Source organism: Pelophylax lessonae (assembly GCF_965119305.1).
Source record: "Pelophylax lessonae genome assembly, chromosome: 13".
In the NCBI taxonomy this organism is placed as follows: domain Eukaryota; kingdom Metazoa; phylum Chordata; class Amphibia; order Anura; family Ranidae; genus Pelophylax; species Pelophylax lessonae.
The window spans coordinates 111,446,063-111,470,590 of record NC_138780.1 but is presented as its reverse complement, the minus strand read 5'-3'; the positions used below and the strand labels follow the sequence as shown (position 1 = coordinate 111,470,590).

The 24,528-nt window shown below is 41.8% G+C and overlaps 1 protein-coding gene across 7 annotated transcripts in view; it reads right to left on the bottom strand.

The window, feature by feature from the left end:
- The window catches only part of LOC309569543 (ryanodine receptor 3), a 1,308,933-nt gene that overhangs the window by 373,724 nt on the left and 910,681 nt on the right, over positions 1-24,528 (bottom strand). For all 7 annotated transcript variants that reach the window (XM_082275412.1, XM_082275411.1, XM_082275414.1 and 4 more), the window contains one exon: positions 9,327-9,408. In XM_082275412.1, the coding sequence (XP_082131538.1) occupies positions 9,327-9,408 (82 nt within the window). The remainder of the gene's footprint in view (positions 1-9,326; positions 9,409-24,528) is intronic.

Sequence of the window (24,528 nt, the reverse complement as noted above, 5' to 3'; positions counted from 1 at the left end):
ATCCCTTTCCTCACACTAAAAATAGCTAAATGACACTTTTAAAGTAAAATTAACAGAACTGCTTCCATTCTCTTCCATGTCCAGTATAACAATGCTAGGAATATGGCAGGGGCGATCTTATATACTGGGGGGCGTATTCACTAATGATTGGTCTAGAGACCCCCTAGTCACTCCAATCACATTCCTAGCATTCTCCTGCCCCCTCAATCGGCTTTTGCTAATGGTTCTGGTCCAATCACGGGCTTTTAAAGCCCATTTCCTGAAGCATTGCATTTTGGGCGGTTCTGGTTGCCGAATTCCGAACTTTTTGGGCAAAAAGTTCTAAATTCGGCCGAACCTCGAACACCCAATGTTCGGGTCGAACCGATGGTGGACCCGAACCGTTCGATCATCCCTAGTTGTCAGATGTTCTCCCAGAGCTATGTCATCCTCAGTTACCACAGCAAGGGCACTATGGCTAAGACATTGGCCTGAATATTCTTCTTCCAAATTGAACAACTTCGTACAGACCAATCTACCAGCCTCTCAAGAAAAACCACTGATATGCATTCACTAGAACATTACTTCTAAAAGGGGCCATTTGCCCAGTACCACAAACATAATAATTCTCCAGCTTCTACTCTCCATTAATTCTGGTGAAAAAAAAAGACTTGAGATGTGCACAATGGAAAAATGTGTTTAGTTTTGGATTCCTTTATTAGGTCAATAATTTGTTTCATCATATTTGTTATATTATAATTATTCATTTTCAGAATTTGTTTTGTATATTTGGATTTGTTTTATATATTCATTATTTTCAAATCGATTTAAAATGATCCAAATTAGAAAATTAATTTGAATTAATTAATTATTTCTAGAAAATTAATTTGAAAATAACTTTGAATTTGAAATGGAAAAATATTGCAATAAATACAGTAAGGTATAAAAATTAAATAAGATGAGGATTCCTACTTAGGCTGCTTTATAGAATAGAGCAGAATAAAATAAAATATCAAATAAAGGAATAGAATAGAACACAATAGAATAAAATAGAATTGAAAATAAAAGAATAGAATTGAACAACAAAAACAAAATAGAATAGAAAAAAAGGAATAAAATAGAGAATTTTTTTTATCTCAAGAATAGAGAAATGTTTTTATTTATCTCAAGAAAAGTGCACATACATAGTCCAAAAAGAAAAAACAATTACACATAAATAAGGATTCCAGAGAGGGCAGCATTGCACAACACCGGTATTATCACAGCTAAGTATTAACAAGCGCAAGGTATAAAAGTAAAAAAATTAGTCATCAACTCAAGTACATTCAGAAAAGATTCTAAGGGAAGGGAAAGAAAGAATAGCCAGTAGGGGAGCAGAGCAAGAAGGGGGGCCTGGGGGGGGGGGGGTGGGCGGTCAAGAGAGGAGAATGGGAACAGAGGGGGGGAGGAAGAAAAGCCGAAGAAGTAGAGCAGGATACAAGTTCTCTAACAAGCTACCTTTACCTTACGGCAAGGGTCTAGGGCCCACCCAAGATCCCCAAATCTTATTAAATTTAGAGGGACACATTCTACCCATATATGTAAGTTTGTACAGATGTAAAACCAAGTCCACCAGCGCCTTCCACTTTAAAACCGTTGGGGGGTCAGCCCGCTTCCAATGAGCAAATATAGATTTCTTGGTGTAGAAAGCAGCGTAAAAAAACAAAGAGGCGTACATAGGTGCTCGGATCAACATCGTCACAAATGCCCAGCAAAAAAACCCTGGGGTCTAGAGGGATAGACAATGAGCCCACTGCATTAATCACATCCCGCACATCCCACCAGAATTGTTGGAGCAACGGGCACGACCAAACCACATGTATAAAGGTACCAGAGGCAGTCTGGCATTTAGGGCAGTTATCAGTCCTAGCGGGATAGATGCGGGAGAGCCTCAACAGTGTATAATAAGTCCTGTGGATAAACTTAAGCTGGATGTATCTGTCTCTAGCTGAAATAACTAACGGGATAAACTGCTGGAGTCCCCCGTCCCAGTCCTCAGGGGTAAGAGAGGGGATATCACCGTGCCACTTATGAAACAGACAAGCATCAGTGCAGGCTGATCTGCAGGAGATCCGCATGTACAAAGGAGAGGAGTCTGTCAGCATGGCTGGAGATAAGAAAGCGTTCCACCGTATGCAGCGATAGAGTAACCGGGGAAGGGAACTGCGCCTGGGCTGCATGACGCAACTGCAGGTAGCGGAAAAAACATCCGGGAAGGAAGAGCAAAGGCGAGTTTGAGAGTATCAAACATCAGGAGGCGACCCTCTGGCATGATGTGAGGCAGGCAAGGGTTACCCCACATTGGTGTATGAGGGGAGATCGTGTCCCCATCAGAGACACCAGCCGAGACCTGACCCCACACGACAACCGTGGTGTGCATCAAAGCAGTCATATTCCGTCAAGCCCTAGGGCCTCTAAAGACTAAGTTACTTCATGCTGAATATGACCCCAAGATAGCCGCTTCAAGATTAACCGACGGGTTAGTACGAGTTTGCTCGAACCACCAGCGTACCGTCACGAGAACCGCCGCCCAATAGTACTGCCAGAAGCACGGTAGTGCCAACCCACCCTGAGACAGGGGCAGGTACAGGGTGGACCTGGCCACCCTAGGGGTCGCACCATCCTGATTCCACACCCAAAGAACGAATAGGGATCACAAGAGGCTCCACAGCGAGGGCAAACAGCCCAGGGGAGAGGGGGCATCCCTTCCTGGTGCCACTGAGTACACGTTATTTAACACCACCCTTTGGATGTGCCCCTGTAGCCAATTTTCGATCCAAGAACAAACCCTATGGTCTATGCCTACAGACATCAGTTTGTAGATTAAGCATTTGTGGAGCACATACATACTATTGATTTTACACTGACAGATCTGTAGTTTTCAGGAATATATCTCTGCCCTTTTTTGAATATTGGTACCACGTGGACTTTTTGCCAAACAGTTGTTACAATTCCTGTCAGTATGCTGTCCATAAAGATTAGGAATAGCAGACTAGCTATAACCTGACTGAGTTCCTTGAGGACTCTTGGGTGCAAGCCGTCAGGTCCTGGTAATTTGTCTGTGTTTGTCTGTGAGGAGAAGAAAGCATTTGGTACAGTTGCCCTCTCTTTGTCATCTGTAACCAACCATTTATGGGGCCTATGTCCTCTGACCTCGCTTTTTTACTGTTTATATATTTAAAGAATTTTTTTTGAGATTTTATTTTACTTTCCTCCGCTATATGTCTCTCGTGCTCTTAGCCACCCTAATTGCATTCTTACACTTTTTGTTGCATTTCTTGTAGTATTGTAATGCTGACAATGACCTATCTCCTTTATATTTTTTGTCCTTAATATGACTTTTTATGCTATGATTCAGCCACCCAGGTGTTTTAACCTTTGTTCTTCTATATTCACTGGCCCGTGGAATGCACTTGCCAATGATTAATTAAAATGTTCTTAAAGCACACCCATTTTTCTTCTGTGTTTAATGTATCTAAGATTAGGTTCCATTTAGCATCTTGCAATATTAAGCGCAGTTTTGAAAAGTTGGCTCGCCTGAAATTTAGTGTTCTTGTACTACCCTTATGCCTCCTTTTACTATGATTTATGCTGAATGTTATAATCCTGTCATCGCTAGATCCCAAGTTGTCCCGTATTTCCACATCTGTGATCAGATCTGAGTCATTTGTAATTTAACTCTAGTAATGCACCATTTCTAGTCGGGGAACCCACCAATTGGGACATGAAGTTGTCCTGTATGACATTTAAGAAATGACGGGCCTTTAATGAGTGAGCTGTCCATGCTGCCCAGTCAATAACGGGATAGTTGAAGTCCCCAATTACGATGACATTTCCCTCCCTCAACGCTATTTTTAACTGGGAAAGGAGATCCAACTCCTCCTCTTCTTTTAGGTTCAGGGGCCTGTAACATACCACCACTATTTCCCACTTGCTTCTTGCCTTTGAAGTTCCACCCACACGGATTCCACATCCCCCTTGCCCCATCCCTGTCATTCCTTTCTTCAACCCGTATATTGTTCTTCATATATAGGCACACCCCTCCCCCTTTTCTACCCTCCCTTTCCCTTCATTACAAGGAATACCCCTGGATATTTGCCAGCCAGTCGTGTGAGCTGTCAAGGTTTCTGTTATTCCCACAACGTCCACATCCTCCTAATGTAACAGTAGCTCTAGTTCCTCCATTTTGTTAGCTAGGCTCCTGGCATTTGTGAACATGCCCCTCATTTTTGTACGAGTACATAATATTTTCTCCTTAGGCTTTCTGAGGCTGCGATTTTGATCGGTCCACTCATTCATACAATTCACTTTCAAATTCGGATAATTAGTTTTGTTATAATTTATTTAGGGTTAGTTGAAGTTCGTTATTATTGTGATTCAGAAATTTGGATAAATCTGAATCTCCAAATAATGAAAATTTTGTTTGAATATTGATTCGTAAGTAAGGGAATTGCATAGGCTAAAAAGCCAGGCGACCTAAAGACCTAGACCTGAAGTCTCTCAAAAGACACATTAGGTTACCATCCTGTAGCATGGAGTCTATAATTTTGGCTATTCAATTAGGGCACTGGGTAATGTCAGTAGAACTTTCAGTTGCATACCTCCACATCCCTCTCCATCTGCAGTTCCAAAACTAAAAAGTGGAGTACCACTTTTAATTTGTCTATTTGTTTTTCTACTGTACAGGGTGCCAGGGATTGGTCCTGGAGAGTAGATATGTGTCACTGTTCTTTTGGATCTCTTTAAGGGGGTGGCAAGTGAAGAGATTTTGAGTGCTCAGGATAACCCCCCCGTGAGAGAGGCATGATAAGGGCAGGAACAGCCAGCAGGTCAGTGAGGTGTTGTATCGTGCAGGACACATTATGAGAGGGCTGTTTGTTTTAATGAGATGCTGCTGAGCCACGGTAACCTTTTTCTGGACTTTGGGTAGGGACCAGAACTTTAAAACCCTGTGGTTGAACAGGTTTATGCTGGCCATGAGTTAAATCTTTTTTTTTGTTACCAGAGGTTTAGAAACTGGTTTGTTTGTTTTATGTTAAAGAAAACGGTTTTTCTATTTGCCTTTTGGAAAATAAAGACTGTATGCTTTTACAAATTTGGCTGTCTAGTGATCCAGACACCCCAAATATAACATTACCTTCCGGAATCCCCACTGCTCCAAGGACATTCACAAAAATCCTTCTGTCCCTTATTGCACATCTGAGATTAAAGGGTCTCAGAGAGAACCATTACTTGGACAGATTCCTTCTACTGCCACAGGAATATCTAGTGAAACAAGTGAAGATGCTCTTCTAAACACTCTTCCAAACATTACAGAGTTTCAGATGGATAATCAATGAAAGTAAACCCAATTTAGTCACTACCCAGTGCCTGATTTTTATGGATACAGTTAACAACTCAACCTGAATTATCACAGAAGATCTTCAATGTACAGGGTCCAGTCAGCAATGCGGTTACAATGGATGCATGCATCCAAGTGTCTAAGTCTCCTGGGTATGCTTTCTCCCACAATTCCCATGGTAAGGTGGAGAATGCTGGAATTCCAAGTAGGATGCCTGGCTCAATGGAACAAACAAAATCTACAAAAGCATATAATAATCTCCCATAGTATGAAGGATTTGCCATGGTGGTGGTTATGCTCAAATCTATTCAGACACCATTCTATTGTGCCAGACACAATGGCAATCCTTACCTCTGTTGCCAGTAATCAGGGCTGGGACGCTCACTACAAAGACCTTGCTACTCAGGAGAAGTGGAAGTTCGAAGCCTCCACTATTGTCTGAAATGTGCTGGAGATCAGAGTAGCCTTCATGGCCCTTCAATCCTTCTCTCACCTCCTTCAGGGAAAAATAGTTCATAGTTCAGGGATGGACAACAAAACAGCTGTCACATACATCTACAAGCAGGGTGGAGAACAAATTGGATTGATGTTGAGAGCTGGAGCCTATCATAGTCTGAGCCCAAACCAACCTGTAGAACTTAAGAGCAATCTACGTCTGGTGAAGCAGAACAATCTAGTGAATCTCCTCAGCCATTTTCAAATAGACAGGAAGGAATGGTTCCTGTATGCAGAAGTCTTCAATCAGATTGCAGAGTTCTGGGCAAAATCGAAAACAGATCTCTTATCTTCTCTCAAAACCACAAAATGCAGCTCCTTTCTAACCCATAACATTTTTCCAGGAGCCTGACGAGTGGATGCCCTGTCCCATGCTTGGACCGTCTCAAAGCTTTTCCTCCTCAGCCTCTGATTTCAAGGTTGCTACAAAGGGTGTCTCGATTTCAGGGACACTTCACAGTCTAGAACCTCCCCTGAAACTTCCAACGGGGCTGGACCAGGGTTTATTCTTATATTCATCTCCAGACAAACTCAACCTAATGGCATGGAGGTTGAGTGGGAGAAATAATAAAGCCTAGGTTCTTCCCAGGCTGTTATCTCTACCTTAATGATTTGTGGAATCAGCCTCTTTGACCCTCCCTCACTCAAGATAAATAATGTGCTATACTTTCATCAGAAGGACCTGTAAAAAAGGATTCAGTTGGTACACTGAATTAAAGGTAGTTGAGGTTGAATAAAGACGCCAGTCCACCCAGATCAACCTGTACAGTTGTGTGTGTGTGTGTCAGTGGCCTGATAATTTCCCATAACCTTGAATGTTGTGATCTGTAGCCATACTCCCCGCAGCTGCCACCAATTGTGGAAAATAGTTCCACATTCTCACCGCCGTTACAGTGAAGAACCCCTTACGCAGCCTAAGGTTAAACAGACTCTCCTCTAATCTCATTGTGTGGCCACTTGTCATCTTGCACTCCTTTAGACTAAATTGTTTACCTATGCTCGGATCACCATTGAGGTATTTGTAAATCGCTATCATGTCCCCTCTCAGGTGTCTCCTCTCCAAGGAGAATAAATTAAGTGCTTGTAATCGCTCCTCATAATTAAGGTCCTCCAATCCCCTAATTAGTTTAGTTGCCCTTCTTTGGACTCTTTCCAGTTCCAGCACATTCTTTCTGAGGATTGACGACCAGAGCTGGACAGAATACTCCAGGTGTGACCAGGTCAGGGTTTTATAAAATGGTAGGATTATAGCTTTGTCTCTGGAAAATATCCACTTCCTTATGCATGCTAATATTCTGCTGGCTTTGACAGCTGAAGATTGACATTGCATGCTATTACTTAGTCTATCTTCTACTAGAACCCCCAAATCCTTCTCCATTCTGGATTCCCCCCAGAGCATAATTTGCGTTTATGTTTTTTGCCCCCAAGTGCAATACCTTAAACTTCTCTACATTAAATCTCATTTGTCACATAGTTACCCACTCTGTTATTTTGTTCAGGTCATTTTGTAAGATTTCTGTATCTTGATACGAAGTTATTGTCCTGCATATCTTTGTGTCATCCGCAAAAACTAAGATTGAACTACTGATTCCATCCTCTATGTTATTGATGAATAAATTGAACAAAATTGGTCCCAGGACTGAGCCCTGGGGGACCCCACTTACCACACTACCAGTCTGAGTATGCGTTATTTATCACCGCCCTTTGTACACGCCCATGTAACCAGTTTTCTATCCAAGAACAAACCTTGAGGTTGATGCCTGCAGACCTTAGTTTGTAGATTAAGCGTTTGTGGGGAACTGTGTCGAATGCCTTAGCAAAATCCAGATACACCACATCCACAGGTCTCCCCCTATCTAGCTCATAGCTCACCTCCTCGTAAAATGTTAACAGAATGGTTTGGCAAGAACGTCCTTTTGTGAACCCGTGCTGATTACAGCTGATGATACTGTTGTCTTTAGAAAATTCTTGGATATGTTTCTTGGATAATGTTCATTTCTCTCCCAAATCTGCCTTACCTGTCATTAGATAGGCCACAAATCTGCACAGTATTTAAATTTATCGGGGCGTGTTCAAAGATTTATCCTTCAGGAAACCATCCTTTCTGCAATAGGGATTATCGATAGTTCTAACAATTTTATCTTCAGCACCTTTTCACCCAGCTCGGGACTGTTCTTTAAGGAACCTGACTCTTAAAACAGCCTTCTTGCTAGTGATCACATCTACCAGGTGTGTCTCTGAGCTCCAGGCACTGCAGTTACTACTCCTCGTTGCCAATTTTTTTCTGGGCAGAGTAGTCTTAACAATGTTACTCCTTTTTCTATTAAAGGTAACTTGCGCTTTGCATCTAAATCAGAACATTGTCCTTCCTTCCTTTTCAGTGGAATCATGCCTAACTCATGAATTATATGCTGGAAGCATGCCAAAATCATACACTGAAGCAATTAGAGAGTTCATATAATCAAAAAGACTCCTTCTCATTCCTCACAGAGTCAAGAAAGGCCAGCTGGCTTCAACCAGAACGCTAGCCTCCTGGCTAGTTAAATTAATCAGGAAATCTAGCAAAATCAGAGCCCCTCCTGCACCACAAGAGGTCTGGGCACACTCTGCAAGGGGGATGGCAGCTTCCTGGGCAACACTATACAAGGTTTCAGCAATCTCTACGGTGGCTACTTGATCCTCAAGCAGTACCTTTATAAATCATTACAAAATTGATCCAGCAGCTCTTACAACAGTGAAGTTCAGAAGAAGAAGAATTTCTTAGAGCTCGGCCAACATTGAATAAATTGAGTATTAGCAGTACCCTCCTTACTCTGATCATTATATCCTATTATGTGCTGCCAAGATGCCCCAGGAAAACAGAAAATTGTATATGTATCTTTCTGAATTTTCCTTTCCTGGTACATCTTCACAACAGCACAAATATTCTCTCCCATGTCATGGCTTGCTTATAATAACATGAATATCTGTGTGGGGTGAGGGTAGCAAACTTATAGATATCTTGTTCTATGGGGTTAAGGGATGGAGAATTAACTCAGTGTGTGCTGCCATTAAGATCATGGGTAGAAAAATTACAGAAAGCAGGTATTCAATTTTCCATTATCATGTTCTGCATTTATTTAACATTAAATAAAAGGTATGTCTCCTGAACGGATTATATATCTGTGCATTCTGCAATAAAAACAGAATTACAAAAAAAATGAAATATTGTATTGTTGTTGGCCTGTCCTTAACCAATATACTGTGTATCATTATAAAAAGATAAAAGTTCCCCTTAAAGGTAATAGGTTTCCTGTATTTGTTTAATACAAGGAGATTGAGCAACACCAATGAATATCAATCAGAGATCCCCTCCCATCTTCAAGAACTGATTCTGATCAATTTGTTTTCACGTATCCAAATTTTAGCTTGGCTTTTTTATCAACAGTGATTTTGGAGTACATTTTGCAAAAAGGAAGAAAATTGCAAGTACCTTTCAACATAGATGTTTTTCCCTGTTCCAAGTGAGTAAAGGCTGCAGAGGATCCGGTAGCAGGAAACTTGAACATCATCCACTAAAGAAAAGCAGAGTAAAATATAAACCAATTTTAGCTTGCCACACATAATAGAAAATCATGTCAAACAAATGTATTCAAGGGGGTTGGTTTACTATAGATAAAAAGGCTGTTGCCTTTGCAAGGGAAGTTGAACATTGCAAGGGAATTTTCCCAGAGCTTATTAAATGAAATGGAGCACTGCAGATTTCCATCATCCAGTCATGGGCAAGCAAAAAAATGCTTTTTTATTTCCTTGCACGTTATTGGGTATCCTTTGTAGAGTGAAAATTCACTAGATTCAGAAAACTCTGGGGGAAATTCCCTTGCAAACTGCAACTTCCCTAGCAAAGGGTTTTATTCTTCCTCCTGCAGAGTGACTAGGTTCTCTCACTGTACTGTATCTATGAAGATCCTAGTTGTTGTCACAATAGACTGCTCCCCTGATTTGGAACACAAACACCACCTCATTCTTCTCATCTTTATTGCACAGTTAGAAGAGAGGAAAGTGAAGTATCTGAAGAACCGCCAACATCCCAGTAATGAACAAATACAATTGAAACACCCCTCAGGGACATTGAGGCAGTTAATAGGGTTTAAAAGGCTGATGCCAATTTTATTTGTATACAATACAAAAAACGGACAATGGTCCATAAAACATGTACATACATAAATACAAATGCAAAGATTTAATTATGGGAGTACCCTAGACTAGAAGATACGATCTACAGTAGCTGCCCGTATAAGTTAGACTATCTAGGGGATCTCACAGTCCAACCCAACATGTTTCAGAATGATTCCTTCTTCTGGGGATTTGGGGTACAGAAATCCATGAGGTAATAAATGACAATTAACATAAAGAGGAAAAAAAAATCATCTGTAATGTACATAGTAATATAGTTGGTGCTTATAAGCATCATAGTACAGTACAAGAGGCTACTTACACTTACATTTACATATGGTAGAAAAAATGAATGCCTTCAAATGGAGCTGGAGTGACACATTTCCCCATTTGCAGAGGGGGTACAGGCACCTGTGCCAAATATGTGCTACCGCAAGGGCCCACCCAGAGGATCACTGGCAATGGCAACCACAGGTTCAGAAAGGAAAGGATTTGAAAAGAGAGGGAGGGGGGTCTGCAAAAAAAAATGTCAAAAAAGGTCACAAAGTTATTTGGTATGCTATAGGGGAGGTAAGCAGTGCAGATCTAACAGCCAAAATAGAAAGGTTTAAAGTAAGAAAAGTTTTTTCAAAAAAGCAAACCGATCCATAGATTAGGTCATTTAAAGTATATAGAACTGACCTGTGCACTGCTATAATGGTGAAAGCATCCTCACTGAATTCAAGTCTAGTCCAGGTGAGAGCAACTGCCTCCTGCCTAATGTGGGCTTAGGACCCATATAAACTCCCAGCTCAATTGGCCCAAAGATGTGGGCGAGCATGGACTTCGGTGGGCCCCCCGGCACGATGACGCGCAGCGACACCCCGCTAACCGGCGGAATGACGTCATGTGGTGCCGCGCCGCTGACATGTTGCTAGGAAGCCGTGCGTGTGTGTGGGGAATGCCAGTGCACGCGCAGCAACCCCTGCTGCCTGAAATAGAGAGCTTCCCAGAACGGGACAGCCCTTGCATGTCGGGGGAAGAGCACAGACTGGGCAGGCGCCAAGCACAGTCTCCTGGGATCAGGAAGGTGCACTGCATCTCCACCTGTTACAAAAAATAGGCATATAGACAACAATTCAGGTGACTTTGAGGATAAATGTACATAACATGTGCAAATAAATGGAACACCATGGGGTAAATAGGAAAGGAATAGGGAGAAAGTGGGGACAGGAAAAGGGGAGGGGGGAAGTTGGGAAAAAGGAACAGAAGAAAGGGAGAAGGGAAAAAAAGGCATAGGCAGCCCCACAAGGAAGGGGATCCCCCATATGGTAAATAAAATCACATAGATAGTTCGCAACCTCCGTGTACATCCGAGTCCTTTTTCTGTATACTAATGATGTGGTTGTACATACATTTAGAGAATTCCAGAATTGTCTTCCCAATGTACAAGCAACCACATTCACATGTTAGTAATGTAGTATACAGAAAAAGGACCCGAATGTACCTGTTGGCAGTCACAAGGCCTTGGGGCACACTGATTCCAACCCCAAGTTCCTCTTTCTCGTATTGGACCGCATCCACCCTAGTCCCAGGGGAGGTGATAGCAACAAAACCCTCCTACAAAGGGAACTAAAGAGGATCTATCATTTAAATGCCACCTCACCTCCTGGCCTCAATAAGGCCTTTACCTTTAAACTTTTTCTGCCAGGGTTCAACTCTGGAGGTTGTGAACTGTCTATGTGATTTTCCTTGTGGGGCCGCCTATGCCTTTTTTTTTTTTGTGCTTCTTCCCTTCTTCTGTTCCCCCCCCCCCCCCCCCTTTCCCTGTTCCCACTTTCTCCCCTATTCCTTTACAATTTACCCCATGGTGTTCTATTCATTTTCACATGCTATGTATATTTATATTTATCCTCAATGTCACCTGCATTGTTGTCTACATGCCTATTTTTTGTAACAGGTGAAGCTGCAGTGCACAAACCTGACCGCCGGAGGCCGTGCTTGGTGCCTGTCCAGTCTGTGCCCCGCCCAACATGTAAGGGATGTCCCGTTCTGGGCAGCTCTCTATTTAAAGCAGCAGGAGTTGCTGCATGTGCGCTGCCATTCCCCACAACACCCATGGCTCCCGAACCGTGGGTGTTGCCTGGCAACATGTCGGCGGCGCGTGACGTCATTCCCCCCTGTGGGTGGGGTGGTCCCACGCCTCATCACACCAGGGGCCCACCCAAGCCCGTACTCCAGCATATATTTCGGTCAATTGACCGGGCGTTAATATGAGTCCTAAGCCCACATTAAGCAGGAGGCAGGTGCTTTCACCTGCACCATATGAGAGATGATGACGATTTGACCTTTTTTTTTACCAATATACAGTATCCAACCCAGCCTCATTTGGTGATCTCTTCCATTTGGGACTAGACTTGGATTCAGTGAGGATGCTTTCACCATAATAGCAGTGCAAAGGTCAGTTCTATATACTTTAATGTACCTTATCTATTGGTCGGTTTGTTTTTTTTGCAAAAAAAAAAAACAACCTTTTTTTTCTTTAAACCTTTCTATTTTGGCTATTAGATCTACACTGCTCACCTCCATTATAGCATACCATAACTCTGTGACCTTTTTTAACATTTTTTCATTTGCAGACCCCTCCTCTTATTTCAAATCCTCCACCTTTCCCTCCTTATTCTGTGATTGCCATTGGCAACTTGGCTGTGACCCTCTGGGTGGGCCCTTGTGGTAGCACACATTTGGCACAGGTGCTTGTACCCCCTCTATGAACTGGGAAATGTGTCACTCCAGCTCCATTTGAAGGCATGATTTTTTTCTACCATATGTAAATGTAAGTAGCCCCTTGTACTGTACTATGATGCCTATATACACCAAATACATTACTATGTACATTACAGATGATTTTTTTCCCTCTTTATGTTGTCATTTATCACCTCATAGATTTTTCTGTACCCTAAATCCCCAGAAGAAGGAATCATTCTGAAACATGTTGGGTTGGACTGTGAGATCCCCTAGCTAGTCTAACTTATACGGGCAGCTATTGTAGATCGTATCTTCCATTCTAGGGTACTCCCTAAATTAAATCTTTGCATTTGTATTTATGTATGTGCATGTTTTATGGACCTTTGTCTGTTTTTTTTATTGTATACAAATAAAACTGGTGTCAGCCTTTTTAAATGTATTACTTTGTTTGTTAACTGCCTCAAAGTCCCTGAGGGGTGTTTCGGTTGCATGTACTGTACATACAACTATTGTATTTATTGCACAGTTAGGAGGGTTTTGTAGTTCTCAGAAACAAAATGGGAAATGTTATATTAGGGTCAACAGTTGTTTTTTTGTACTTTTAAAACTTACCTAGAAACTAACACTCCCTTTTCAAGGCCTATTCGCAGTCCTCTTAAACCTCATGCCAATATCCAAAAACTTTACCTTAAGTCACTGCTTAGGCATCTCTTAAATGTGGCAAGAGCCTGAATAGCTAGAATGTGGAAAGAGTCCCTCTCTACAGTTACACAATGGTTTGCCAGGATGAAAAAAAAAAAAAAATTCAGTGCATGGAACAGCTTAAGTCTGCCCTTCAGGACAAATCTGTGGTACATATGGCTAAATGGCTACATTACTGAGAAACTTTCTTTTACTTTCCATCACTCTGAATTAGGGAAGGCCCCCTCAGAAGCCCTCTCTAGCCTTTCTTTTTATGCCAACAAACTACTAAAAACTTGGTGAGTTTCAGATCCGATTGCATAACTGGCGAGACGCCCCTTTTAGGGGATATAAAAATGACAATTGATGCTCTTTGTACCATTATGTAATCATTGTCATTCCCTGTTTATACATGTTTTTTACTGTGTGTATTAATATTGACTATTAATACTGTCTATCTTGTCACAGTGTCAATTTCTGATTTAAACATATAAATCAAATCTTTTTAAAAAAATATAAAAAAAAACTAAGGTAGCCACCACATCTAACAAGTGGTAAGCAGCGTTATGTTTTTTTTATTTTAGATAAAATGTAATGATACATTGATGATAAGAATAATAATAGTCATTTAGAAAAATAAGCAGATCCAATGGAATTGAAATATACTGTTTGTTTATAACCTGAAAATAACTTCATATCACACCCTTTTTCTATGTTGCCCCCTGCAAATTAAAAGGTATTATAAACCTTCCTACCTGCTCCTTGTGGTTTTCACCTGCATAAAATGTGCGTTGATCATTTCGTTTTTATGGCGTAATTTATTGTAGACACAGCCTATAATTGAGTAAGGCTAAGTTCATACTATTTGAATGTGGATTTCTCCGCATCCAATTCGCATGTCAGGAGATTGTGACCGGCTCTTTTTGGAGCCTGTTCACACATCTCCGTGGCGGCTCCGGTGTGAATTGCCCAGGAGTCCTGTGCGTCTTCTGGTTCATTTTAGGTCCGAATTCAGCCTAAAATTCTGACTGAAATCAGACCTAAAATGGTGAACAGAGACGCCCCAGAACCAGCCTAAATCATCACATTCTGGTTTCAGAAGTTTCTGTGTTCAAACATGAGCCATGGCACTACACAGCTTAAGGTAGTTGTAAATCTCTGAAATTAAAGATTAACATAGCATATCCATCTATAGTGTGTACTAGCCTCAATCCAAAGCACCCAGTGTGATTTCGGTCTGCTCTTTCTTCCCTCTGTTACCTGTATGAGTCATTTCTGACAGCCTATGCCAACACAAAGCAATCCTGGGAGATGTTCCTGTCTCCTCCCCCCTTCAGCACACAGCAGGTTCCATGGGGTGCAGGGGTTTTATTGATGCACATACAAACACCCTCCAAAAGAAAATGGTCATAAAGGGTCACTCCTTCCAAGCAATCACGTCCTTATCAAATGCAGTATTAGAAAGCTGCAACTGTATTTGAATTAGACAAGTATGCTGCAATATATGCGGCAAATTGAGTTTTTATGATTTTTTTCATTTTCTTTTGGTCATATTTAATCACCATTGGATTTTTTATTTTTTGCTAAATAATTGAAAAAGAAAAAAAAAAACACGTTTTATCTTCATTTCTGGGATAAAATATTGCAGATAAATAATCTTTATTCATAAATTTAGGACAAAATGTATACTGCTACATTTCTTTGGTGAAAGTAACCCAAATCAGTGTCTGTTATTTAGTCTGTATGAAAGTTATAGAGTCCACAAACTATGGTATATGTATCTGAAAACTGAACAATCCTGATATACTGACAGCCCCTCATATCTTAAGGCCCGAAAATGCCAGGACAGTGAAAATACCCCTCAAATTACCCCTTTTTGGAAAGTAAGGCATTTAGTAAGAGGCATAGTGAGTATTTTTAAGTTGTAAGTTGTTATCATAATTTTTTGGGAAATAGAGACATTAAAAATGGTATTTTTTTCAATTTTCCTTTTTACATACCTGTTACCAGTGCAGTACAGTGTCATCATATAACTGGTGTGGTGCGATCCTAGGAAGATATCATATAACGTCCACTCAGAACGGGAAAGCAGTTAAATAATGCTTAGCTTCATACTTGTAGACCATGTACAGTCAAGTCCATAAATATTGGGACATTGACACAATTCTAATCTTTTTGGCTCTATACACCACCACAATGGATTTGAAATGAAAAAACTGCAGACTTTCAGCTTTAATTTGAGGGTATTTACATCCAAATCAGGTGAAAGGTGTAGGAATTACAACAGGTTGTATATATGCCTCCCACTTCTTAAGGGACCAAAAGTAATGGGACAATTGGCTGCTCAGCTGTTCCATGGCCAGGTGTGTGTTATTCCCTCATTATCCCATTTACAAGGAGCAGAAAAAAGGTCCAGAGTTCATTTCAAGTGTGCTATTTGCATTTGGAATCTGTTGCTGTCAACTCTCAATATGAGATCCAAAGAGCTGTCACTATCAGTGAAGCAAGCCATCATTAGGCCAAAAAAAACCCAAAACAAACCCATCAGAGAGATAGCAAAAATATTAGGTGTGGCCAAATCCACTGTTTGGAACATCCTTAAAAAGAAAGAACGCACTGGTGAGCTCAGCAACACCAAAAGACCCGGACCACGGAAAACAAGTGTGGTGGATGACCGAAGAATTATTTCCCTGGTGAAGAAAACACCCTTCACAACAGTTGGTCAGATCAAGAACACTCTCCAGGAGGTAGGTGTATGTGTTTCAAAGTCAACAATCAAGAGAAGACTTCACCAGAGTGAATACAGAGGGTTCACCACAAGATGTAAACCATTGGTAAACCTCAAAAACAGGAAGGCCAGATTAGAGTTTGCCAAACAACATCTAAAAAAGCCTTCACAGTTCTGGAACAACATCCTATGGACAGATGAGACCAAAATCAACTTGTACCAGAGTGATGGGAAGAGAAGAGTATGGAGAAGGAAAGGAACTGCTCATGATCCAAAGCATACCCCCTCATCAGTGAAGCATGGTGGTGGTAGTGTCATGGCGTGGGCATGTATGGCTGCCAATGGAACTGGTTCTCTTTTATCTATTGATGATGTGACTGCTGACAAAAGCGGCAGGATGAATTCTGAAGTGTTTCAGGCAATATTCAGGATGAATTCTGAAGTGTTTCTGCTCATATTCAGCCAAATGCTTCAGAACTTATTGGACGGCGCTTCACAGTGCAGATGGACAATGACCCGAAGCATACTGCAAAAGCAATCAGAGAGTTTTGTAAGTGAAAGAAGTGGAATGTTATGCAATGGCCAAGTCAATCACCTGACCTGAATCCGATTGAGCTTGCATTTCACTTGCTGAAGACAAAACTGAAGGGAAATGCCCCAAGAACAAGCAGGAACTGAAGACAGTTGCAGTAGAGGCCTGGTAGAGCATCACCAGTGATGAAACTCAGCATTCGGGGAAGTCTATGCATTCCAGACTTCAGGCTGTAATTGATTGCAAAGGATTTGCAACCAAGTATTAAAAAGTGAAAGTTTGATTTATGATTGTTAATCTGTCCCATTACTTTTGGTCCCTTAAAAAGTGGGAGGCACATATACAAACAGTTGTAATTCCTACACCGTTTACCTGATTTGGATGTAAATACCCTCAAATTAAAGCTGAAAGTCTGCAGTTAAAGCACATCTTATTTGCTTCATTTCAAATCCATTGTGGTGGTGTATAGAGCCAAAACGATTAGAATTGTGGCAATGTCCCACTATTTATGGACCGGACTGTAAAAAAGACTCACCATAAGAAAATCGGGTGAACATTTTCCTCCAAAGAATGTTCGTACGATTTTTGCATAGTGTGTACAGATCTTTCTACAGACGATTCCGAATTTTCTTACGAAAATTCTCAAAGGGACAAACTCCAAAATTTTTCTCGTACAGGAAAAAATGAACGATTTTCATTTAATGTGTACCGTTTTCATACAATTTTTGTACAAGAAAAATCAAAAAAGAAAGACTTCGCATGATCAGAAACAATAAACAACAAAAAAAGCCTTTATCCTACGAGAATTTCCGTACAAATTTTCGTAAGAAAATTCTTTCATCGGTTACGATTTGCTGAGAAACAACGAGGAAAATCGGACAATCGTTAACCCGATTTTCTTATAGTTTGTACCCCACTTAATGCAGAGGGTTCCACTAATGTAAAATATTTACTTTTTAGGGCTACCACTGAAGTTCAAATTTAAAGAAAGAACAAAGAAAAAAGATATATCTCTATACAACCAACTGCTCAACAAACATTTTTGTTTGCAAAATGTTTTTTAAAAGCACAAAACTGATATCAAAATTATAATAAGCTCTACCCTGATCCTTCTAATAGGAAAAAAAAATGTATGAATACACCCTAAGGGCCCATTCACACTACAATGCAGTGCGGGAGAGTCACATTCCCATGCGGCTTCCCACACCGCATTCTAAACGCAATGCCTTTGTGATCTGATACGGGGGGGGGGGTCAGTTTAAGGTAAATGACACCCCAAACCAAACGTAGGTCGCAAATGCAGTGCCATGCGATCCAGATGCCTTACATTTAAATAAGTAATGCATGCACTACTTTTGGTGTGGTGTCATTTTAGCCCATTAAAGAAAGAATAGGCTGAAATCGCACTGCACAGAACTGCATGTGAATCACACAGGAATCGCATAGCGTTCCTGTGTGATTCACATGCAGTTCCTAGTGTGAATGGGCCCTAAAGCATAAATATATATACTGACTCATAACAAGTGTATTAAACATACATGTCACAAAAATTGAAAAGAGGATGTATTTTTAAAGTAAAGAAGTATATAAGTGGAAATTTTTATTTGCCGTCGGAAGTTGAAAAAAATACCTTTAAAAACAAGCAAAATTATTTTTTACAAAGAAGACATAAAATTACTCTCTGGCAAATACCATAATTATTAAAAGAAAAATCAGCAAAATGACAAATGTGACGATATAGCCATCACAACACTTACCCCTAAGGCTTTGAAGACCCCACAAGAAGTGATCAAAAATTCCTGTACCCCTGTATCAAATATACATACCCACCTCAAGGTAGGGGTAAAAATGGAATAGCTAGGGAAAACGTCTTTTTTTTTTTTTTTTTTATCTTTCTCTCTTTCTTTTTCCTGCTGTTTAGGACAGGGCAATGTGCTATTGTGATGTTAAGTTGTATTTTGTCCCCCTTCTGGTATATTGTTACTGTATAATGGCTTTTTTTTCTCTTTCGTAGTACAAGTGGATAATTCATATGGTTCTGATGAAGCATGGTTGTCCACGAAACATGTAGACTGACCTATATCATCCTTATCATCACATATGAAATTTTGCTAATTGTTTTTAATAAATATAGTATAGGCCTGAGAGCAATTTTATATGTGAACATTGTAATAAAACAGTTTGCCTGTTTTTAATAGTATTTTGTTTTTCAACTCCCGACGGCATATACAAACTCCCCCTTATATACAGTGGGTACGGAAAGTATTCAGACCCCTTAAATTTTTCACTCTTTGTTATATTGCAGCCATTTGCTAAAATCATTTAGGTTCATTCTTCTTCCTCATGAATGTACACATAGCACCCCATACTGACAGAAAAACACAGAATTGTTGACACTGTTGCAGATTTATTAAAAAAGAAAAACTGAAATATCACATGGTCCTAAGTATTCAGACCCTTTGCTCAGTATTTAGTAGAAGCCCCCTTTTGATCTAATACAGCCAGGAGTCTTTTTGGGAAAGATGCAACAAGTCTTTCACACCTGGATTTGGGGATCCTCTGCCATTCCTCCTTGCAGATCCTCTCCAGTTCTGTCAGGTTGGATGGTAAACGTTGGTGGACAGCCATTTTTAGGTCTCTTCAGAGATGCTCAATTGGGTTTAAGTCAGGGCTCTGGCTGGGCCATTCAAGAACAGTCACGGAGTTGTTGTGAAGCCACTCCTTCGTTATTTTAGCTGTGTGCTTAGGGTCATTGTCTTGTTGGAAGGTAAACCTTCGGCCCAGTCTGAGGTCCAGAGCACTCTGGAGAAGGTTTTTGTCTAGGATATCCCTGCACTTGGCCGTATTCATCTTTCCCTCGATTGCAACCAGTCGTCCTGTCCCTGCAGCTGAAAAACACCCCCACAGCATGATCCTGCCACCACCATGCTTCACTGTTGGGACTGTATTGGACAGGTGATGAGCAGCGCCTGGTTTTCTCCACACATACCGCTTAGAATTAAGGCCAAAAAGTTCTATTTTGGTCTCATCAGACCAGAGAATCTTATTTCTCACCATCTTGGAGTCCTTCAGGTGTTTTTTAGCAAACTCCATGCGGGCTTTCATGTGTCTTACACTGAGGAGAGGCTTCCGTCGGGCCACTCTGCCATAAAGCCCCGACTGGTGGAGGGCTGCAGTGATGGTTGACTTTCTACAACTTTCTCCCATCTCCTGACTGCATCTCTGGAGCTCAGCCACAGTGATCTTTGGGTTCTTCTTTACCTCTCTCACCAAGGCTCTTCTCCCCCGATAGCTCAGTTTGGCCGGACGGACAGCTCTAGGAAGGGTTCTGGTCGTCCCAAACATCTTCCATTTGAGGATTATGGAGGACACTGTGCTCTTAGGAACCTTAAGTGCAGCAGAAATCTTTTTGTAACCTTGGCTAGATCTGTGCCTTGCCACAATTCTGTCTCTGAGCTCTTCAGGCAGTTCCTTTGACCTCATGATTCTCATTTGCTCTGACATGCATTGTGATCTGGAAGGTCTTATATAGACAGGTGTGTGGCTTTCCTAATCAAGTCCAATCAGTATAATCAAACACAGCTGGACTCAAATGAAGGTGTAGAACCATCTCAAGGATGATCAGAAGAAATGGAAAGCACCTGAGTTAAATATATGAGTGTCACAGCAAAGGGTCTAAATACTTAGGACCATGTGATATTTCAGTTTTTCTTTTTTAATAAATCTGCAACAATGTCAACAATTCTGTGTTTTTCCGTCAATATGGGGAGCTGTGTGTACATTCATGAGGAAGAAGAATGAACTTAAATGATTTTAGCAAATGGCTGCAATATAACAAAGAGTGAAAAATTTAAGGGGGTCTGAATACTTTCCATACCCACTGTAATTTTTAACTTTGTACTATATATATGGGTTGATGTCCCTGGGAGTTTAAATGTATTGTATTGATTTTCAGGGGGAACGTGGGAGAACGCAGTCCCGGCACCTCCAGCACAAAGTATGTAATGGCAAGGGGTGCTGGGTTGTGCTACACTGTCTATAGAGTCTGGCTGCTGGGTGGTCTATTGTTACTGGGGAGGTCTATTGTTGCAGGTATCGGGGTCTATTGTTTCTGGGGTTGGTCTTATGTTTCTGGAGTGTCAGTAGTGGCTGGAAGGGATCTACTGCTGTGAGAGCATTGTATTGTAGCTGGCTGCTGGAGGGTCTATTGATGCGGTCTGTGGGGGAATCTGTTGTTGCTGCTGAGGGTCTATTGTTGCTTAGGGGTACTTTGTTGCGGGTGGTCTATTGTTGCTGGGGGATATAATGTTGCTGGGGTGAGGGGGGGGTCTATTGTTGTTAGCTGCAGGGCATCTTCTTTACTGTTTTTGTTATTATCATTAACAAGTACCATACAAATTACTTAGTACCACAAATGTTACTCTGCTCTTTTGCCCTCGGCTCTTCTTCTTCCTCCGGTCCTCCTCAGACGATGTCTCCGGTGATTATGCCGGTCTCCGGTCTCTGCAGCTTGTTATATAGCCATTAGGGGCATGGCCTCCCGATGACGTCATCAGGAGGCCCTGCCCCCTCATGTCACAGATGACGATACGAGGGCAAAAGAGCAGAAGATTGGACAGCAGAAGAGCGGACAGCAAAAGAGCAGAAGACAAGAAGAGCGGAGAGGGAGAAGACCAGAGCGGAGAAGTCCGGATGAAGATTTTTAATAAACTTTCCAAAACGTCTCCTGTCGTTATTTACATACACTGCCTTTTATGGGGTGAATGGGTAGGGGTACAGTGTACCCCATACCCATTCACATAGGGAGGGGGTCCGGGATCTGGGGGGCCACCCTTGTTAACCACTTAAGCCCCGGAAGATTTTACCCCCTTCCTGACCAGGGGGTATTTTGCGATTCGGCACTGCGTGACTTTAACGGACAATTGCGCGGTCATGCGACGCTGTACCTAAACGAATTTGACGTCCTTTTTTTCCCACAAACAGAGCTTTCTTTTGGTGGTATTTGATCACCTGTGCAATTTTTTGATCACGCGCTATAAACAAAAAAAGAGCGTCAATTTTGCAAAAATAACAATATTTTTCACATTTTTTTATATGAAATTCCCCCCAAAAAAAAAGTAAAAATCAAAATTTTTTTAAAATTTTCGGCCAATTTGTTTTATCCTACCTATGTTTGGTAAAAAAAATCGCAAAAAGCGTATTTTGATTGGTTTGCGCAAAAGTTATCGCGTTTACTAACAAAGGGAAAGATTTTTGTCATTTTTGTTGTTTTTTTTTTAACGCGTAATGGCGGCGATCTGCGATTTTTTTGCGGTACTGCGACATTGGGGCGGACAGATCGGACCCTTGACTGACATTTGTGACACTCTTGGGGTTACCAGTGACATTTCTACAGTAATCAGTGCTATACATATGCACTGTTACTGTAAAAATACACTGGTTGTGAAGGGGTTAACTTTATTTGGGAGGGAGGGGCTGTGTGTATCCCTAGGGGCGTGCTTTCTACTGTGATTGGCTGTGGCTTTAGCTGTAAGGACACTGATCAACGGATCTACATAGTAGATCCATGTGATCAGTGTCTTTACAGCGAGGAGAATGACAGGCAGCTTGTTTACACAAGCTGCCTGACATTCTCCCTCTCCCCCGCCGATCGCCGAGTGACCGGCGGACATCGGGTCCGCTGGTCACACGCGCGGGGGGGTCCGTGACCACGCGGGAGCGGGAGCGCGCCTCCGGGGGCGCGCGCTCGCTCCCTAGACCCTCACAAGCTAGTGACGTAGCCCTACGTCACTTTGCCTGTGAGGGGCTGACTGCCGACGTAGATCGGCGTTAGGCAGTCGGCAAGTGGTTAAAGGGGGATTCCAGATACCGAGAAGCCCCCTGCCCGCAGACCCCCACAACCACCGGCCAGGGTTGTGGGGATGAGGCCTTTGTCCCCATCAACATGGGGGCAAGGTGCTTTGAGGTGTGGGGTGCAGAGCTCCCCCTGCCCCAAAGCACCAACACCCCCCCATGTTGAGGGCATGTGGCCTGGTATGGTCCATGGGGGGTGGGGCCGCTCGCTCGTCCCCTCCCCCTTCCTGCCCTACCAGGCTGTGCTCAGGTAAGGGTCTGGTATGGATTTTGGGGGGGACCCCATGCCGTTTTTTTCGCCGTGGGGCTACCCTCAAATTCCATACAAGACCCGAAGGGCCTGGTTTGGAACCTGGGGGGGACCCCCATGCAGTTTTTTTCCCATTTTTGGCGTGGAGTTCCCCCTCAAGATTCTGACAGCGCAAGTCGCACCGCAAGTCGGATCATCCTGATCCGACTTGCGGTGCGACTTCCATTCAAATCAATGGGCTCCCATAGGGAACCATTGATTTTGAATGGAGGCAGAAAAAACACTGCTAAAAGCTACGTGGCCAAACGTGCAATAATGCCAATGGAAAAAGCTACTGAAAGCACGTTTAACAGCTGCTTTTTCCCGGCGGCAGAACTAGCTTTGCAGCACGTTTTTTCTAACGCCCCGTGTACATGGAGTCTTAGTTGTAAAGCATTAAATCATAGATGTAATAGGACAACTATTTTCTCCATAGAAACACAGCATTTGTAAACCTTTCAAATCAAACTCAGGAAGGGCTCATCAACAGATCATCAAGTAATCCTCTAAGGCCAATATTTAGGATCAGTCTGGTGTCTCCATATTCATTAATACCAGTTATTAGTACTTTTGGCAGTGTGGGCAGTGTGGGCAGTGCCAAGTCCTGGTGGAAAATGAAATCAGCATCTCCGTAAAGTCAGCAGAGGGAAGCATGAAGTGCTCAGGAATTTCCTGGTAGAGGGCTGTGCTGACTTTGGACTTGATAAAACAGTGGACCAACACCAGCAGATGACATGAGCAGATGGCTCCCCAAATAAACACTGACTGTGGAAACGTCACACTGGACCTCATGAAACTTGAATTCTGTGCCTCTCCACTCTTCCTCCAGACTCTAGGACCTTGATTTCCAAATAGTATGCAACATTTTCCACAGTCTGTGATGATTTGGGGAGCCATGACTTCTGCTGGTGTTGGTTCCCTGTTTTATCAAGTCCAAAGTCAGCGCAGCCTTCTACCAGAAAATTCTAGAGCAATATATGCTTTCCTCTGCTGACCAGCATTATGGAGATGCTGATTAAATTTTCCACCAGGATTTGGCACCTCTCCACACCGCCAAAAATACCAATACCTGATTTAATGATCATGGTATCACTGTCCCTGTTTTGCCAGCAAACTCCCCTGACCTAAACCCCATAGAAAATTTGTAGGGTATTTTCAAGAGGAAGATGAGAGACACCAGACCCAACAATGCAGATAAGCTCAAGCCACTATCAAAGCAAACTAGGCTTCCAGAACAATCTCAGCAGTGCCACAGGTTGATTGCCTCCATGCTACGCCACATTGATGCAGTAATTCATGCAAAAGAAGCCCTGACCAAGTATTGAGTGCATACTATACTGTATATGGACATACTTTTCAGTAATTCAACATTTCTGTATTAAAAATCCTTTTTTTTTAATTGCCTTATGTAATACTCAAATTTTCTGAGATACTGAATTTAGGTTTTCACTAGCTATAAGCCATAATTATCAAAATTGAAAGAAATAAATGTTTGGAATATATCACTATGTATGCAACGCATCTAAATAAAATATTTTTTTTTATTCACTTTTTAAATTGAATTACTGAAATAAATTAACTTTTTGATGGTATTCTAATTTTTTGAGATGTACCTGTATGCCCAGGTCTCCAGGTGGATTTTACCTGTAATCTATAGTAGAAAGAAATGTCCACACACAGATTTCTACATGGACCATGGGAATCACATA